Genomic DNA, 19,236 nt, shown 5'->3' with positions numbered 1-19,236 from the left:
ACAAAGAATTATTAGGGAATACTATGAAAATCTATATGCTAAAAAACTGGATAACCCAGAAGAAATGGACAAATACAACCTTCCAAGACTGACGAAGGAAGAAACAGAAAATCTACACAAACGAATTACCAGCAATGAAATTGAATCGGTAATCAAAAAACTACCCAAGAACAAAACCCCCGGACCAGATGGCTTCACCACTGAACTTTATTGAACATTTAGAGAAGACCTAATAGCCATCCTTCTTGAAGTTTTCCAAAAAATAGAAGAGGGAACACTTCCAAACTCATTCTATGAGAGCAGCATCACTCTAATACCAAAATCAGGCAAAGACACCACAAAAAAAGAAAATTACAGACTACTATCCCTGGTGAACAGAGATGCAAAAATACTCAACAAAATATTAGCAAACTGAATTCAAAAACACATCAAGAGGATCACACACCATGACCAAGTGGGATTTATTCCAGTGATGCAAGGATGGTACAATATTTAGAAATCCAGCAACATCATCCACATCAACAAAAGAAGAACAAAAACCACATGATCATCTGCACAGATGCCGAAAAGACATTCCACAAAATTCAACATCCATTCATGATAAAAATTCTCAACAAAATGGGTACAGTGGGCAAGTACCTCAACATAATAAAGGCCACATATGACAAACTCACAGCCAACATCATACTTAACAGTGAAAAGCTAAAAGCTTTTCCTCTAATATCAGGAACAAGACACGGATGCCCACTCTCCCCACTTCTATTCAACATAGTACTGGAGGTCCTACCCATGGCAATCAGACAACACAAAGAAATAAAAGGCATCCAGATTGGCAAGGAAGAAGTTAAACTGTCCCTGTTTGTAGTTGACATGATATTGTACATAAAAACCCCTAAATAATCCACTCCAAAACTACTAGATCTAATATCTGAATTCAGCAAAGTTGCAGGATACAAAATCAATACGCAGAAATCTGTGGCATTCCTATACAGTAATGATACACTAGAAGAAAGAGAAATCAGGAATACAATTCCATCAAAAAGAATAAAATACCTGGGAATAAACCTAATCAAGGAAGTGAAGGACCTATACCCTGAAAACTACAAGACACTCTTAAGAGAAATTAAAGAGGACACTAACAAATGGAAACTCATCCCATGCTCTTGGCTAGGAAGAATTAATATTGTCAAAATGGCCATCCTGCCTAAAGCAATCTACAGATTCAATGCAATCCCTATCAAAATACCAACAGCATTCTTCAATGAACTAGAGAAAATCATTCTAAAATTCATATGGAACAACAAAAGACCCCAAATAGCCAAAGCAATCCTTAGAAGGTAGAATAAAGCTGGGGGAATTATGCTCCCTGACTTCAAGCTCTGCTATAAAGCCACAATAATCCAGACAATTTGGTACTGGCACAAGAACAGACTCATAGACCAGTGGAACAGACTAAAGAGCCCTGATATAAACCCAAGCATATATGGTCAGTTAATATATGATAAAGGAGCCATGGACATACAATGGGGAAATGACAGCCTCTTCAACAACTGGTGTTGGCAAAACTGGACAGCTGCATGCAAGAGAATGACACTGGATTATAGTCTATCCTCATACACAAAAGTAAACTCGAAGTGGATCAGAGACCTGAATGTAAGTCATGGAACCATAAAACTCTTAGAAGACAACTTAGGCAAAAATCTCCTGAATGAGCAACTTCTTCCTGAACACATCTCCTCAAGCAAGGAAAAGAAAAGCAAAATGTTAACACATGGGACTACATCAAACTAAAAAGCTTCTGTACAGCAAAGGACACTATCAGCAGAACAAAAAGGCATCCTACAGTATGGGAGAATATATTTGTAAATGACATATCCAACAACGGGTTAACATCCAAAATATATAAAGAACTTACACGCCTCAACACCCAAAAAGCAAATAACCCTATTAAAAAATGGGCAGAGGATACGAACAGACACTTCTCCAAAGAAGAAATTCAGATGGCCAACAGGTACATGAAAAGATGCTCTACATTGCTAATCATCAGAGAAATGCAAATTAAAACCACAATCGGATATCACTTCAGTTAGGATGGCCAACATAGAAAAGAATAGGAACAACAAATGCTGGCGAGAATGTGGAGAAAGGGCAACCCTCCTACAATGCTGGTGGGAATGCAAACTCGTTGAACCATTGTGGAAAGCAGTATGGAGGTTCCTCAAAAAACTAATAATAGAAATACCATTTGACCCAGGAATTCCACTCCTAGGAATTTACTCTAAGAATGCAGCAGCCCAGTTTGAAAAAGACATATGCACCCCTGTGTTTATTGCAGCACTATTTACAATAGCCAAGAAATGGAAGCAACCTAAGTGTCCATCAGTAGATGAATGGATAAAGAAGAGGTGGTACATATACACAATGGAATATTATTCAACCATGAGAAAGAAACAAATCCTACCATTTGCAACAACATGGATGGAGCTGGAGGATATTATGCTCAGTGAAAATAGCCAGGCCGAGAAAGACAATTACCAAATGATTTCCTTCACTTGTGGAGTATAACAACGAAGCAAAACTGAAGGAACAAAACAGCAACAGAGTCACAGACTCCAAGAAGGCACGAGCGGTTACCAAAGGGAAGGGGTTGGGGAGGGTGGGTGAGGAAGGAGAGAGATGGGGATTAAGGAGCATTATGATTATCACACATAATGTAGCGGGGTTGGGGTGCATGGGGAAGGCAGTACAGCAAGAAGACAAGTAGTGACTCTATAGCATCTTACTACACTGATGGACAGTGACCACAATGGGTGTGGGGGGGACTTGATAATATGGGTGAATGTTGAGACTACAATGTTGCTCATGTGAAAGTTTCATAAGATTGTATATCAATGATACCTTAATCTTAAAAATCTCACTTTAAAAAAATATAATACAAGTCAAAATCCAGAAATAAACATTTAATAGAAGACATGATCTATTTGTATCAGCACACATGCAAGTCAATGTGACTATTCTAATAATTAAAGAGTCCAGTAGCTACATATGCTTACTTGAGTACACTTATCTGTGTTATGATTTAAATATGCTCATATGGTGAAATGGTTAATTTTACAAACATTTATTTAATTGAATCTGATATTTCACATTCTTATGTATTTAATGCATTGACTTGGACTATGTGATTAATAAAATGTATGTAGTGTTTGCTCTAAAAAAATGCCTATTTTGGCTGTTTCATATGAGCGGGATCGTACAATAGTTGTCCCTTTGTGTCTGGCTTATTTCATTTAGCAAGATGTTTAAAGGTTCATCAATGTTGTAGCAATGTTTCACTACTTCATTCCTTTTTATGACTGAATCATATTCCATTGCATGGATAGACCACATTTGCTTATGCAATCATCTGTAGATGGACATTTGGATTGTTTGCACCTTTTGGCCGTTATGAATAAGACTGCTATGAATGTACATGTAAAAGAATCTGTTTAAATACCTGTTTTCAATTCTCTTGGGTCTATGCAGAGTAGAACTGCTGAATCCCATGGCAATTCTTTGCTTAAACTTTGAGGAACCAGCTGACTGTTCTGCCCAGCTGCCACACTGTTGTACTTGATGGTGGGGTGCTGCTGTTCACACCTGACTTTATGGCTTGCTTGGTTAAACAGTACCCAGTTCATGATGTGCAGCTCAGATCTTAACATCAGTCATTCAGTTTCAATCAAGGATCCATGCAAGTCCGGAGCTTTTCCTCCTAGCAAATTGGTTTATGTGTGTGTGTAGCTCGGAGCTTCATTATTATCCCAAATTCCAGAGGCCTAAACTGTGATTCTCTTATCAGGGCTTAGAAACACCAAGCACTGTGCTTCTTTCTTAGCAGCACTGGGTTTGACATACAGCAACTTGTTTTTCTCTTTAGAGGGACCATGTCAATATGCCTCAACCCATCAAATGTCCAGAAACTTCATGGAGGTGTTGGGCTCCTGAGTTTTCATGGGGCTTATTTCTCACCCTGTGGTAAAATATTTGCCACTTCCTATACGTTAGGCCCAATTATCATGATGTCATTAATGTAGTGGAGTAGCATGTCTTAGGGCACAGTGAGATGATCAGGGAAGTCCCCAGGGACTTAATTATGATAGTGTGCCAGAGAATTGAAGTGACAGTACCAGGGGCTTCTTTGTGGGCCTTTCTTTCAATAACTGTCCTCAGTTCCTGAGTCAGGAAGCCCCTGTGGGAATTTTTTCAGCTGCCAATTGTGTTTATTCCAATAATGCAATCAGGAACCAGGGAAAGAGCCATGGGGTGGGGGTAGCCCACAGTGAAAGGGGTGCGAACTGAGTCTCCATCTCTGATCAGTGGACCACAGTGGCATTCTATGTCCCCCAGGGAAAGTAAGAGGAAGGTTTAAAGTATATACTTGTAATGTCACTTGTACCTGGCTGGCCTCACCTTCACTTGAGGATGCTGACCTTATGAACTGACTGGGTCCAGAAGTTAGATGAGAGGCCATGACTTTCCACTGTGGTGATTTGAGGCAGGCTGCCATTCACCAGACCTAGAGTATTTGTTACTGGGGTTGTAAAGATCATGCATTACCATACGTGGCCTATTAACAGGACACTATGATCAATTAGCCACCACCAAAGATTTCTGGGGGAGAAACCACTCTGGTTCCAGCTGCCAGTCCTGCTGCCTATCATCATACTCATCCTGTTTCTATGAGATTTAGTGCCACCACTTGGCCTCTGCTGCTCCAGGATCCCATCATTCCTACTGAGAGTAGAAGCCTGTTTCCATGGCAACACCTCCTACCTCCTGTCCCAGACCAGCTTTCCAAAACCTTCACCAAAGTATGTCTCAATGTTTTGATGAAAGGAATGTCCTTTGAACCCTCTCAGGGGATGTAGTTAAGGGGTGAGCCAGTGGGATGCACATGACAACTCCATTCCAACATTCCCACCTCCATGAGTTTTGGGATTGGAGACAATGAGGGATGGGAGGAGTTGGGGCACAAGGAGAATTAGCATCCCCTTGCCCAATAACTGACAAGATGGTTTGCTTACAAGATCTCCAAGAAAGGCAGGATCAGCCTCATAAGACAGGGAAGGATGAACTGTTTCTGCTGGTAAGGAAATGTCCATGGGTTTCTGGGTTCCAAAGACACAAATTCATTCAAAAAGTACTTACTGCTAAGAATCTGCTAGGAGCCTGGGATATAGCAGTGAACAAAACAGGCAAAAATCTGCTTTCGTAAGCCCAACATTCTAGTGAAGAGACATACCGTAAACAAGGTACATTTAACGGTGGACTGAAGAACAGGTGCAAAAGACCTGAGGTGGGCAGTGTGCTTGGAGTAGTCCTGAACAGCCAAGAGACAGTGAGTGTGCCAGGAGGAGGGTGATAGCATGAATGGAAGGAGATGGACTCAGAAAGAGAACTGGTGGCAACCATCATAAGCACTTTGGCTTTTACTTAGTGAGATGGTATATTAGGTTCTTGGGGTTGCCACAACAAATTACCCCAAACTGGGAAGTTTTAAACAACAGAAATTTATTCGCTCACAGTTCTGGAGGCTGGAAGTCTGAAATCACTCCCCTCTCTGCCTCAGTCTTCACATGGTCTTCTCTTGCTCTGTCTTTTCCCTTCTCTTGTAAGAACACTTGTCATTGGATTTGGAGTCCACCTGAGTAATCCAGGATGATCTCATCTAGAGAGCCTTAACTTGATGACATTTCCAAAGATTACATTTTCCAAATAAGGTCACATTCACAGGGTCCGAGGTTAGGATCTACCTTTTGGAGGACTACTCTTCATCGTACTATAGGTGGGAAGCCACTGAAGGGCTTTGGGCAGAGGAAGGAAATAGCCTGACTTACAGTTTAATGGCTCTTTCCAGCTGCTGTATGGAGTAGACACCATCGTTGGAAAAAGTGGAAGCAGGGGGAACCTGCAGGAGGCCACTGGAAAAATCTAGAACCACAATGATGGCATGCACTACAATGACAGCAGATTCTGGATGTCTTTTGAAAACAAAGCTGACAGGCTTTGCTAACGGAACGGATGAGGAGCACCGCGAGAAAGATGAAGTCCATAGGAGAACCATCAATGAATACTTGAAACTCACTCAGTGAAGTATGTACCACTGAAGCATTACCGAATAAGGAGGGAAGTAATGAACTACTCATGGATTGGTTGATATTGCGGACTTTGGTTATGCATAAAAAGTCCATTTAGATTGTTATTATTGCCTTGGCACACACCACAATAAATTCTAGATAGAATAAAACTTAGGAAAAACAATCACTTTTTTTTTAAACCACAGTAAAAAGTGAAAAATTTCTTATCTTTGGATGGCAGAGAAGGAATGGAAAAGAAGCAATAGCTGTGCTCTTCTGTCAGCAGCAACTCATTAGAAAAGATAATGGCAAAAGATTCCATTTACAATCACAATAAAGAATTAACTAGGATCAGTCAGGTTCACAGAGGCTGGGTTACGAATCGCTGCTTGAGAGACAAAGGAGTGAGAAGGGCAAAGACAGAAGAGGACTTGAACCAGGAGCCGCTACTTCCTGGCAATACCACAGCCACTAAGTGACCTGACTATTGAGCACCTGACGTGGGGCCTGGTTGTGGAGTCAAATCGAGGTGTGCTAGTTACGTGTAATAAACACAACATAAAGACTTGGCACAAAAATCCCACTCATATTGTGCATTGCTTACATGTTGAAACGATAATATTTAGGATCGCTCTCTGAAATAAAATTCATTATTAAAATCAATTTCACCTTTTTAAGTTTTTTTCCAAGTGGCTGCCGGAAGATTTAAAAGTCCACAAATGGCTCGCGTACTCTATTCCTACTGCCCAGCGTCGCTGTAGTGGATGGGAAGTGCAAGTAGCAAAAGGCTTTTAACCTCTCTGTGCCTCAATGTCGTTTTTCAGTCGGGACTGAACCGATACCAACCTCAAAGGGTCGGCGAGTGAAAGCAAAGCACTCAACCGGCGCTCAGGTGGGCAAGACACCCAGCAAAGGTGAGGGAACACCGGCATGTCCAGGACCTTACGGCCCGTCGGAGCGGAGTGCGCAGGCGCTCCCAGCGCAGGCCTCCGGGTGCGGGCGGGGCCCACAGTGCACGCGCGAAAGCGCCACCGCGGTGCAGAATCAGCCAATGAGATCGCGCGACCGGCCCGCGCGCCTGGGGGTTCTCCCCCACTCCCAGCCTGGCACCGCCCCACTCCGCCTCGCAGCAACGCACGCACACGGCGGCGTGCGGGTGGGCGGGTCCTAGCGGGGCGGCCTGACGGCGGTGGGAGGCTGTGGTCGCTTCCTTGGCGGTGGCTCGCGCGGCTCGAAAGCTCTGCGGGGCAATATGGCGGAAGCGGAAGGTAAGGGTAGTTCCCACGCGGGTGGCCAGATTGAGGGCCAGCTCCACCAGCTAGGAAAGCTGAGGCGGGGAGGGGGGGGGGACGGCGCTGGGGCCGAGCCCTCTGGTAACTCTACCCGCCAAGCTGGTCCCGTCGCCTCCGGGCCTCCAGCCGGCTTTTGCCTCCTGGCCTTGGCACCGCGTGTGAGGCTAAGAGCGAAGGGTCCTCGCGGTGACATGGCGCTGCGAGGCCCGTTCCTCCCGCCGACTGCACGGCCCTCTTAGCGTCTGTGTCACTGTGCTGGCATCAGCCGTTCTGGCGACCCCGCGGTTGTGGAGACCTAGTAGCGCTTGTGCCGGTGCCACCCCGGATGCCCCGGTGAGCGCCATGCGATGAGGGGAGAAAAAGGGACTGAGGGGCTCGGGCGTGGGCGTAGCTCCAAGTCGCAAGAAAGCTCTAGAGGCCACATGCCCATGAGGTCAGTTCATCGGTCACTTAAGGAACTTATTGGGCCTGCAGGCCAAGCGCTTCTGCGGCATGTGTAAGCCCCACTGGGGCCACGTGGTGACTGCGGAATGGAAGCCGACACGTGCGACTGCTGGCAGTCAGTTACGGAGCCGTGCAGCCCACGCGTTTGATCTTACACAGTTTGTTTCCCCAGTACTTGTAGACCGAGCATCCATTTTCTGCTTGCCCTGATTTCGTTCTCTGTTTTAGACTTTGCTGTCTTCATTTCCGGGGAAAACTCCCAAATCTTGTGGGTTTTTTTTTTAGTATTTATTTTGCCGAAGAAGCATAAGAAGAAAAAGGAGCGAAAGTCGTTACCAGAAGAAGATGTAGCAGTGAGTAGGACTTGACTTTGCTTTGACTAGAAAGAAAAGCTACACAGATAAAAATTACAGAAAAGAGCTGTTCTTAAAGGTTTATAAGGAATGGGTAGCATTCAGTGGTGGTTGTCTACACAACCCTGGCCAACCTCAGTGTCTCCTGTCAGGTATAGTTCACTAAATGGTGTGGACCATACTACCTGCTCTCCCTGGAATTCTTTTTCTTATCCCACCTGCAGACCTGCCATCCCTCTTTCTCTTTAAGTATCTGTACCCATCTTGGTGGAATGTCAGTTACCCTTCTGAGACCCCACTTTAGTTCTTCTCTTTACCTTAGAGGTGCCAGAAAACAACTCTGTTGTTTCTTTTGGAAAGCATAGACTCCCATGGTAGCGATATAATTGTTAGAAATCAGGTGGAAAGTCTAATAGGGGGTGTGTTTCTCTCCCATGGAAGGAAATACAACACGCTGAAGAATTTCTTATCAAACCTGAATCCAAAGTGGCTCAGTTGGACACATCTCAGTGGCCCCTGTTGCTAAAGGTATGTGGTTATGTGTCAGGTCTGTGCCTAGCTTCTACATTATTTCTGAGTGTTAAACAGTTCATTAACTGCTTAATGCTGGTATCCTTGAGTTAGGAAATGCCAGATAAAACAGTCTAGAGCAATGCTGAAGGTGTCTGAGGTAAAGGACCAGGCTATTAATTTAATTTCCAGTGCATACAGCACTGTTGTAGACTGCAGTTAAATGTCGCAACAATTAGTTCTCAGTTTCTAGAATTAACTCTGCCTTATAGATGTCTGCCAGTCTGTGGGCCACACTTGGAGTAGACTCCTTTAGTCTTTTAAGAACATGAACTTTGGAGCCAGACCAGTTTGGGGCAGGACATGTGTGACCTGGGGCCAGTTATTTCAACTCTGAGGCTGTATACTCGTGTTATCTTCTCTTAGGAAGGCAAGCTGAGGGCTGTGGGAGGTAATCCATGAAACATGTTCAGCCGTAGTGCCCAGTATGTAACATGGCCTCTAGAAATCATTAACTATTATGTTAGGCTTTCAACCGGCTAACTCAGTAATGAGTTGGATTACAAATTTCACAAAAGATTTAATGGACACCACTGATGAGATTAGGAGAAAGGGTGAGGGTAGCAAAAGTTAGCAAGATATTCTTGACAAATTGGTTTAATAAACTAGTATTTATGAATTAAAAGATGAGATTTGCTTATATACTTCAACACAGTTGAGTTTCTCCTTGGCCAGATGTGTGTGCCAGTTAGTATCTGTTTTGCTGTTGTAGGCCCTGGGGAGTGTGCTAATGAATTAGCTTGGCTAGGTCTCTACTCTCATGGAACTTAAAATCTAGGGGTAGAAGATAGATGAAAAATAATTGCTATTTGTGTTAAGTTCCATGACGAAACTAAACTGGGTGATATGAAAGATGGGCTTCAACTGAGGGGAGCTTTTTCATACCAGTGGTTGAGTGTGGCAAGGGAGGAGTGAAAAGGAGCAGACATAAGATGGGAGCATCTGGAGAAGGTGTTCGAGAATCATTGTTGCAAGTCCTCAGTTTGGCTCTCTGGTCCTTGAGAAAATCAAAGGTAGTCCATATTTTACTTATTTGTAAGCCTGCACCACAAAGCCCAATCTGTTCTGTAGTATCCCAAAGAACTCTGTTTCTAGAGGAGTGATCAAATGTGTGCTAATCTTACTCATGGGAAATTTTCTAGTATAAAGGCTTAACAGTCTGTCACAGCAGATAATGAAAACAGGAGCAAAATCCAAGTTCATGAACTTGAAGGGTAACCATGTCATGGTTAATGGTGCTGATTTGTTTATATATGTCAATAGTTTATTAAGTTTACTTTGTGTTCTATCTTTTCTAGAATTTTGATAAGCTAAATGTAAGGACAACACACTATACACCTCTTCCTTGTGGTTCAAATCCTCTGAAGAGGGAGATTGGGGACTATATCAGGTAGGTGTGTTGGGAGCAAGCACTATTCAAACTTCGTTGTTTTCAGAATAACTTGTTGCCATTAGTTATTTAAGACGGTAGTGGCATCTTAGAATGGCATTGTCCTGAATATCATATAGCCTGTACCCATGGTGAACTAATACTCTTTACTCTTCAGATTCAGTTTTTATTGGAGGATCAGAGATGATGGCATGTTAATTTCTTTTCATTCCAGGACAGGTTTCATTAATCTTGACAAGCCCTCCAACCCCTCTTCCCATGAGGTAGTAGCCTGGATCCGACGAATACTTCGGGTAGAGAAGACAGGACACAGTGGTACTCTGGATCCCAAGGTGACTGGCTGTTTGATCGTGTGCATAGAAAGAGCCACCCGCCTGGTAAAGTCACAACAGAGTGCAGGTATGTACGGAGGAGGTTGGCTACTTTGAGATTGGAAGGCGTTCTGTGTTTTGGCTTTTGGAAATGATTTTCCATTAGTTTTAAAAAAGTCCTCAGCAGGGATACTCCTGGTTTCTATGTACCTTCTGTCATCTGCCAGATCTGGTAGGTCTGTTTCTAGCACCGAGGCAGAGCTGTGTCCGAGTGTAGCTCTGGGCTTCTCATTCAGGCTTCTCTTAAGTCCATGCTGCTGCTTCTGCCTGAAGTGCCCTTCCCTCATTTTCACCTGGGATAATTCTCCCACTTGATCTTGCAAGGTTTTTTCCAGGCAACACTGGGTGTTCCAACTGTCCTTGTCAGCACGCTGAAAGTTAATTTCCAACAAGAGAAAGTGTCTTCATTCCTCTTCTCATGTCTGTGCCATGAAATCTGTCTTGTTGCAAATTTCACAGGAATAGGTGGTCAAACTGCTTGGTTTTCCTACTGTGCAAAATTGTATTGGTATGGGCACACATAAAAATACAGAAAACTCAGTGGCCACACCTGACTACTCTTTTGTCATTTTTCAGGCAAAGAGTATGTGGGAATTGTCCGGCTGCACAATGCTATTGAAGGGGGGACTCAACTTTCCAGGGTAAGTCTGCAGATAATTGTAGGGAGGACATCTTTTGGCAACTTGAGTCTCTGAGCACCTAGACATCTGGGGACAGGTCTGCTTTTCTGCCTGGCCTCTCTCGCACCCTTTTTAGTGGGCTACCCTAGCCTGCCTGGACAGGTGACTGCAGATGACAGGGGCAGTTCTGGCCACATCCCTTCTGAGGAGAGGGTTCTGATCAGTACTGAGCCATCACTAGTTGAGGAAAGAGCAAAAATTGAAAAGGCATTTGAAATATTAAATGATTCAAAGAAGCCTTTTGTGTTTCAGTTTTATTCTTAAACTCCTAAAATATGCCCTTTGAGTTTATTTCAGAGAGTCCATGCAGTGAGTCTTTACTTTGGTTTGTGCTTTTCTTTTCTAAGGCCCTAGAAACTCTGACAGGTGCCTTATTCCAGCGACCCCCGCTTATTGCTGCAGTAAAGAGGCAACTCCGAGTACGGACCATCTATGAGAGCAAAATGATTCAGTATGATCTGGAAAGACGGCTGGGTAGGTTGCTGGGCCTGTGAGGAACTGAATTGACATGAACTGCACGTGGGTAATGCATTCTTGAGAATTACATTCTCTTGTTAAAAGAATTAGCATATAGTATGGTCATGGCCTATTTCCATCATCTCTAATCTCATGGGCTCAGATAAAGAATAACTCTGGGATTCTCAATTGGTGATGTGTTTACTTTGGGAAGATGTGCTACTTGTGTGTATGTGTGTGTCTTAGGAATCTTTTGGGTGAGTTGTGAGGCCGGCACCTACATCCGGACACTCTGTGTACACCTTGGTTTGTTATTGGGAGTTGGAGGTCAGATGCAGGAACTTCGGCGGGTTCGTTCCGGAGTCATGAGCGAAAAGGTAACACCATGGTGGGGCTAGAAGTTTTAGAGCTGGCACTTAATATCTTCCAGCCCTTGGTGGAACTCCCACTTGTCTCATGTTCTGGAAAAGGCCATTTCCAAAGTGTTGAGTTCAGTTCAGGGCAGCTTCCCTGTTCTGTTAATTAAGCTTTGGGACATTGAAACATGGACTAGGGGAGGTGATTGAACAAAAGCATTACTCTTTATTCATTGACCTCCCAGCCTACAAAAATGCCTGCTTAGATTTAAATACCTCAATACTTTAAGATGTCCATTAGAGGCGATCCTGAAGAGACTGAAGACTAATGTGCTCGGACTAGCAGACAAGACTAAATTGATTCGGTGTTTGGAAATTTGGAGTCCTTGGACAACTTAAGATAAAATGGCACAAAATAATTTTCATACATGGCTGCTTTTCAGGACCACATGGTGACAATGCACGATGTGCTTGATGCCCAGTGGCTATATGACAACCACAAAGATGAGAGTTACCTGCGGAGAGTCATTTACCCTTTGGAAAAGCTACTGACATCTCATAAACGGCTGGTTATGAAAGACAGTGCAGTAAGTTCTGGGTTTCAAGTCCATGTTTGGACAAATTGTGACTAAAGCTGAGACATGATCTGTGTTGTGAAAACTTCATTCTACTTAAAGAGATGAAACAATGAATTTAGGTTTATGATTTTCCTTTGTGTTTACTATTTTTTTCTGGTTTTGTAGATTTGATACTGGATTCTTCCACTCTTTAAATAATGGAAGCATTTATGATTAACTTTTTATTAAATCAAAACCAAATATTGTAAAAGTTTATTGCTAAGCTTGGTTCCATTTCAGAATAAGGTAAATAAATTAAACATTTATGTTAAGAGTTTTTCCAGAGTAAGTAACTTGATTCAAGAAATTGTGGTACATAAAATTTGCCTTCCTGGAACCTGGTAGTTCTACATGTGCCTAAGAAATCTTGATTTATTTCAATTATTGCTAGAAAAGGTTATCTTGATGGGGATAAAAAGTTGAGACCAGAGCGTTTCCGAGATATGGTATTTCTTCTTTAGGAATTTAGTAAAGAGTTTTATTCTGTTTAAATTCTAATTTGAAACAATGAAATAAATGTCACTGAGCTTATCAAGCCTTTTTTCTTCGTGTAAAACTAAATGACTTCATTGAGAGTAGTCCCCCTAATGATGCAGGTAAATAATATAATTATGTCTGTTTGGATCTCCTTAGTAGTTATTTATATGAAGGGATGAATTTCTCACTTCCTAAGTGATCCAGAATTTTCTAAGTAGGCCTTCTTTTCTAATGGTGAAAGTTCAGATTGTCTCTGTGGTCAAGTGCATATTCAAATTTTGTTACGTACTATGTAGCACTAAAAACTTCTCTAACTTTGAAGGTTGTAAGTTTCTACATAGATATAATTTGAGATTGATCATTATTCATATTCACATCTTCAATTACACAGATGATGTATCTTTTGTATGTTACAGTTTGTAATAACAAACAAAATGAAAAAGAGGTATGCTAAAATGCCACTATGATGATTGAAGAACTTAATCACATAGAACAACACAAATGTCCTATATATACCTCCTTATACTGGGGTCAAACTGGTGGCTTCTGGGTAAATGGAAGAGGAGGGTGGAATATGGTCAGCAAAAGAGGTCTAGGTTAATGAAGACAGGATGGCACGAGGCAGGGATGCTTTGATTGCCACTGAAATCAGGGAGATGTGGCACTTGTGTTTATTGCTCTATTAATGTGTCAAAATTTGTGTGTGATCGGTTCAACAGGCCTCAGTAATCTTGCTTATCAGTTACTTGGTCTATTATTACCCAGATCTCCCAATAAAGCTAATACGTTCTCCCACTTCTGTCAGGGTTTTTTTTTCCCCTTAGTGATAAGGGATAGAGAAGAGCAATCAAAGAAAACTAAGTCTGGGTTTGGGTTCAAGATGAAAATATCTTTAAGTCCCATGGACATAGGTGGAGTAGTTATTGAAAGTCCTCTTGGACATGCTGCTGAGTCAACATACATGGAGTGCCTAGCCTATGGTGGGGGGTTGTTCATATTCTCCATCCCTTCGTATGCTGGACTGCGAGCACTGGCTATGGAGGCTGTGAGCCCTAGGGGACGTGAGCAGGTCCCCTCTCCCTTGTCTTCTTTTGGTCTGGTGTAGGGGTGGAGGGTAGGGCAGGGGCTAGTGCTGTGGCTGGACCTGTCCTTGGTGATGCTACCCTGCAGGTGAACGCGATCTGCTATGGGGCAAAGATCATGCTGCCAGGTGTTCTCCGATATGAGGATGGTATCGAAGTCAATCAGGAGATCGTGGTCATTACCACCAAAGGGGAAGCAGTCTGCATGGGTAAGGGGGAAGTTGCCCTCATTCCTTCCATGCCTTCGTAGCCAGGCTTACTAAGAAACAGATCTGCAGGTCCTGGCCCCTTGGGTTGATCTAATTACCTTGGGGCCTGGAGGGGTGGTCACACTGAAGGGCCATGTCAGATGGGCACAGGTGATGAGGTAAGTGGGGTTTCCCCCTTTCCTACTGACTGCTTGTGGAAGCCATGTCTCAACAGCTTGACTCTCCAGTGAGAAGATGGGGAAATCATCAGTGAAGGGGAGTAAATGACTGTAGTAGTTGAGATGGAGAGCTTTTAGTCCACTCCTCATTTGCTAATAGCAGTTAACTTGTGAAATCTTAGGTATTATCAGACTGTCCCTTAAAACCTCAAATGCTCCATGGCTCTAAAGGGGGTGTGCATGCCATTCCGTGTGTGTGACCTGAAACCCACGCCTGATGTGTGTAACTTTAGGGTGCATTGTTGAGGGGTGCCATTTCCTTCTGGGCTGTTGTCCATGAACTTGGAGCCCTCCATGTCTGTCTTGCCCACTCATAGATGAGGAAAGCATGCTGCTTTGTTTTTGCTGCAAATTAGGCACATTAATGAATCACTCTGATTGACTTATTAAGAGGTGTTCTGAGGACCTAGGAAGGATTTATTGGTGTTAGTGTAATAGTACCAGTATTTCTTTAACTTGGTAAATTGAACATGATTTCAAAGAGTTTCTTCCCATAATGGTTGATTTTCTCCATATTAACATCCGTAACAAAGAAAGCCTTAATAAGCAGTAGAGATTAAAGCGGGCTTTAAAAAGTTGTGTAAAACAGCAGAATTTGGGCTCATCAGTTGTCAAGTCTTTGCCCCTTCAAGTCATTCTTTTATCTTTTCCCAATGACTGCAGCTATTGCGTTAATGACCACAGCAGTGATCTCTACCTGCGACCACGGTATAGTAGCCAAGATCAAGAGAGTGATCATGGAGAGAGACACTTACCCTCGGAAGTGGGGTTTAGGTCCAAAGGTAAGTGGGATTGGATTTGTACTGTGTCATGTTTTTTGTTTTTGTTTTGATTTGCTTTTTATGTTGTTGAATATTCACTTGGTATGTCCCCATTGCCACAGCCATGCCTTGTGCTGGGCTCTGGGGAATCTGCAGTGAGTAGAAATAGACCCATTGCAAACTGTACTTTAAGTCTAATGGGGTGAAGAAGATGGTTTTCACTCAAATTGCACGATAGAATGGTGAATTTCAGCCAAGTTGAGGTCTTACTGAGAAGTGTAGAGATGTGCCTGGTACCTCGAGTTTACAGTGAGGGTTTGACGTGGGTAAGGCATCTCCACTTGAGCCATGCCAGTGCAAAGGACGTTAGATGTTGATGGGGAGGAGTCTTACTGGAACAATCCTAGTACCTGCGTCAAGTATTGACACTACCGTGATGTCAAAATCCTGATGGTCCACTAGGCAAGTCAGAAGAGGCTGATGATCAAGCAGGGACTGCTGGACAAGCATGGCAAGCCCACAGAGAGCACGCCTGCCACCTGGATGCAGGAGTATGTTGACTACAGGTGAATGAGTCGACTGCACTGGGGATGGGAGGGTGGAGAGCCCAGAAGGGTAGATGCAGCATGCTGACTTACTGGATGAGTATGTCAACTATGAATGAGGACGGGAGGTCATGGTGCCCGGGTTGTCAGAAGAGGGAGGGGTTTGGTTTGGAGAAACTCGCTAAATGCAGGCTACCATGGGAACCCATGGGATGGCTCATAAGGCCGTGGGGGCTGCAGGGTAGCAGCTGGTGCTTCAGCCTTGACTGCCTGGGCCAGTTAGGGAATTGGGCCTGCAGAGCAGTGATCCCTTCTAGCCTGGCTCATGGGACTCTAGAGGGAATCAGTCTGCAACAGTAAGTGGTAAGTTCTTCTGTCCAGCATGGTGGACATGTGGTGGCTTTAGACTTGCCAGATACCATGGATTACCTGTGGATGCAGCAGTATCCCCATGGAAAGCTGTTCAGTGAATCTCACCTATTGCCATATCTCCTCTGCCAGTGATTCTGCGAAGAGAGAGGTGGTGGCTAAAGCAGTAAAAGCCCCAGAGGTAGTCACCGAAGCAGTAAAGGCCCCAAAGGTGAGTGGCATGCTGTGACAAGTTTGGAATGTGCTTTGGGAAATGATTGGCCTGTCTTGGTGACTCTACAGTCCAACCATGTATCCTGCCTCGGTGTGGTAGGGCTTCCTGCCCAGGGGTGTGCACCGTGGACACAGACATTGTATCCCATCCCAGGGCACTAGTTTCGGCTCACCAGACTCTAACTTGTTCTCTGTTGTCTCTGCTGGGAGGAGTGTGGGTCTGGGAATCAGACTGTCTCACAAGCAGAGACAACACTGGAACAGAGTGGGGGGGTGAACATTACTGTGGCCCCCCACCCTGGGTCAAGTGGCAGCATAGTTATGTTGAAATCAGAGCTGTCTGAAACTCAACAGGGAGCAAAATGACTGACAAAGATGGACAAACACCTTTAGGCAGCACCTGCTCAAGTATTTCAAAAATCAAAGCTGGTGGTGACAGCCTGGCTTCCTAGGGTTGGGGAGCATTGGTTGGTTTTAGAGCACAGAATGACACGTCTAAACTCTTGGGCCCTTGGGAGACAGAGTGACCTTGAATGAGCTGTCTGGGGAGAGCTTCCCCTGGCCTGCTTTGGGCCTGCCAAATGTGAATTCCCGATTGCTTGCCTTTGACGTCTTGTGGGAGCACTCCTCAAGGGCGTGTCGTCCTACTTCTTATAGTCCCCAAGCCCACACTGCTGCTTTGCGCTCCTGCTGTGTCCATGGCTCCCTGGTCTTTGGGGAAGAGACCATCTTTTCTTGGTAAACTGTAAACTAAGGCCTTGTGAAGGTGATGACTTCCTGTTTGATCCCGTTAGGATCTTTTCTGCTGGCTCCCCTCCTTCTGACTTACTGAACCTTTCTCATCCATTTTTGCCCAAGATCTAACATTTGACTAGTTGTTTCCACCTTAGCGGAAGCGCGAGAGTGAAAGTGATGAGACCAGTCCGGGGGCTGCCCAGTTGATCAACAAGGAAAAGAAGAAGAAGGACAAGAAGGCCAGAGCTGCAGGAGAGAGGGCAGGCGAGCCGGGAGATGCGGTGCGCACAAGTGTCTTCAACGTGCTTGGGCTTCGTCCTTGGAAGGGACGGACTGTGCCCAGCCGCCGCTGCCTTGCTTGCTTGGGGAGCTGCCCCGTCTTCCAGAGTGCCTTTGCTCTGCACTGCCCCTGCGCGGTGGACAGCGGCCTCAGCATGTGATAAAATTGTTGGTGGCGTGTGGGCAGTATGTGTAGCTTGGGAATCTGAGTGGTTCTATCTAGGCACTATTTGGGGCATCACTGAAAAAGCTCGGGGCTTTGTGTTGTGTGCAGAATTCATTCAGCCGAGAGTATATTTACAGATCTTACTTGACTATGTGGAACTTTTATTATTTCCTTTTGGGAGAATGGTAGTGGTTCTGTTAACAGATGCTGTGAGCTTTCTCTTTGTCTTTCTCCCAGGACAGTGACACCACCAAGAAGAAGAAGAAGAAGAAGAAAATAAAAGTGGAAGTGGTTTCTGAGTAGTGGACCCCCACTTGAAGTGCTGTGTCCAGTTGGGAGGAGAAATTAAAGCCTTATTGAGAAAACAGTTCTTTTGTTCTTGAGGGAATGGGACACAGGTCCCAAGAAAGAGGATATACAGGGTTCCAGCACATTTTAGCTGCTACCTGCGACTTCAGTGATGTTACCTGGTGTGGTCATCCCATCTTGTCCTACTGTAAGGATATGGGTGAAAGTGGCAGATTTGACACCATCCACTTCTCTGCCTGGAAGAGTTGGGAAGCCTCACCTGCAGAGCCAGCACTGGCTGGTGACCACGAGCAGCTATGCCCGGTGCCCATTTTTAACATGCCAGTCCTCCTCTCCTTTTTGATTCCTTCCAGTTAATGTTACTAGAAATTACTCAATGCATTGGTATACAGCACGTAAAAAAGATGTAACGACCATGGATCTCACCCTATATTGCCCTCCTTGTTAAAGCCTGGCAAGGACTCACGTTCCATCTTGTGTGTGTCCAGTCCTGGCCTAGCAGGCCCCTGTGCACCTCCCACCTGGTGTGTGCAGCCTCATGCACCTAAATCCATCTGGCTGTTGTGTTTGCAATAAGCCAAAACCTTTGTGTGTGTGCTTCTCCTAGCCCTCATTTACTTTCAAAGGATAATTGGTCACTGCTGAGAAAGGAAGTTGTAATTATTAAAGTGTACTCAAGTTTTTTAAAGGTATTCCTGTTGGGTTTTCTAATTGTTGGTGATTTGGTGATTGCAAACTGGTGGAACAGAAAAAGTATTTTTATTAAAAACCTGGGGACCTTTATGTCCTATTTGAAATTTGATGCTTTTCCTTTATTTGGTTAGTTTTTTTTCTCTGGTTCTATGTCTTGGAACAGTCATTATGGGCTATCACCTGGCATGGGATCAAATATTCTGGAATCTTCAAGACATTGACTAGATTTAATAAAGAGTAATCATCACAAGTTCAGCAATCTTCAAAATTATTGAGAGAAGAAAGGTATAAAATATTAGGGGCCTGGCAGGAGGTGGAGATGTTGGTGAGGAGTTGTTGGTACTCCACTGTATTAACAAGGGAGTGGAGTCTTTACTTCTAGACATAGGTTAATTTGGGCAGTCAGTCAGGTGGGTCTTCTAAAGACCATGTCCCTGAAGAGAGCTAAAAGAAGAGGCTGCCAGGAGAAAAGCTAGCAAAAACTGCAAGAAATGCATGTCATACCCAAGGCCAATGCAGGCAGATGATCCCC

The 19,236-nt window shown here is 44.1% G+C and overlaps 2 protein-coding genes and 2 non-coding genes across 6 annotated transcripts in view; 3 read left to right on the top strand and 1 right to left on the bottom strand.

Annotated features, from left to right (window-relative positions):
• GAB3 (GRB2 associated binding protein 3) overlaps nucleotides 1–7,079 on the bottom strand; it is a 117,339-nt gene extending 110,260 nt beyond the window's left edge. For 2 of the 3 annotated variants that reach the window (XM_037025027.2, XM_037025029.2), the window contains exon 1: nucleotides 6,789–7,068. The gene's annotated coding sequence lies outside the window, so the exon portion shown is untranslated. Of the gene's footprint in view, nucleotides 1–6,788 lie in introns of all 3 variants that reach the window. The other variant, XM_037025028.2, reaches the window with a different exon arrangement.
• Nucleotides 7,080–7,177: 98 nt separating this feature from the next.
• Nucleotides 7,178–18,808, top strand: DKC1 (dyskerin pseudouridine synthase 1). The gene is made up of 15 exons (XM_017648307.3): nucleotides 7,178–7,387; nucleotides 8,141–8,208; nucleotides 8,650–8,736; nucleotides 10,077–10,168; nucleotides 10,383–10,567; nucleotides 11,116–11,180; nucleotides 11,567–11,693; nucleotides 11,922–12,052; nucleotides 12,475–12,618; nucleotides 14,296–14,416; nucleotides 15,298–15,416; nucleotides 15,858–15,961; nucleotides 16,442–16,520; nucleotides 17,413–17,538; nucleotides 17,940–18,808. The coding sequence occupies exons 1-15, from the start codon at nucleotides 7,372–7,374 to the stop codon at nucleotides 18,003–18,005; spliced, it is 1,530 nt and encodes a 509-aa protein (XP_017503796.1). The 5' UTR covers nucleotides 7,178–7,371; the 3' UTR covers nucleotides 18,006–18,808.
• LOC118973672 (small nucleolar RNA SNORA36 family) lies at nucleotides 12,151–12,285 on the top strand. Its single transcript, XR_005063164.2, has one exon. It is a non-coding gene; the product is annotated as a small nucleolar RNA SNORA36 family (small nucleolar RNA).
• Nucleotides 16,234–16,361, top strand: LOC118973673 (small nucleolar RNA SNORA56). Its single transcript, XR_005063165.1, has one exon. It is a non-coding gene; the product is annotated as a small nucleolar RNA SNORA56 (small nucleolar RNA).
• Nucleotides 18,809–19,236: the final 428 nt, after the last annotated feature.

This window comes from Manis javanica, chromosome X, assembly GCF_040802235.1.
Source record: "Manis javanica isolate MJ-LG chromosome X, MJ_LKY, whole genome shotgun sequence".
Taxonomy (NCBI): domain Eukaryota; kingdom Metazoa; phylum Chordata; class Mammalia; order Pholidota; family Manidae; genus Manis; species Manis javanica.
This window is presented reverse-complemented; position numbering and strand designations above follow the sequence as displayed.

What these genes read in the sequence shown, in the direction of transcription:
- DKC1 (XM_017648307.3), top strand. An exon ending in TACCAGAAGAAGATGTAGCA is followed by an intron (nt 8,209 to 8,649) that starts GTGAGTAGGACT and finishes CTCCCATGGAAG; the next exon opens with GAAATACAACACGCTGAAGA. An exon ending in CCGGAGTCATGAGCGAAAAG is followed by an intron (nt 12,053 to 12,474) that starts GTAACACCATGG and finishes GCTGCTTTTCAG; the next exon opens with GACCACATGGTGACAATGCA.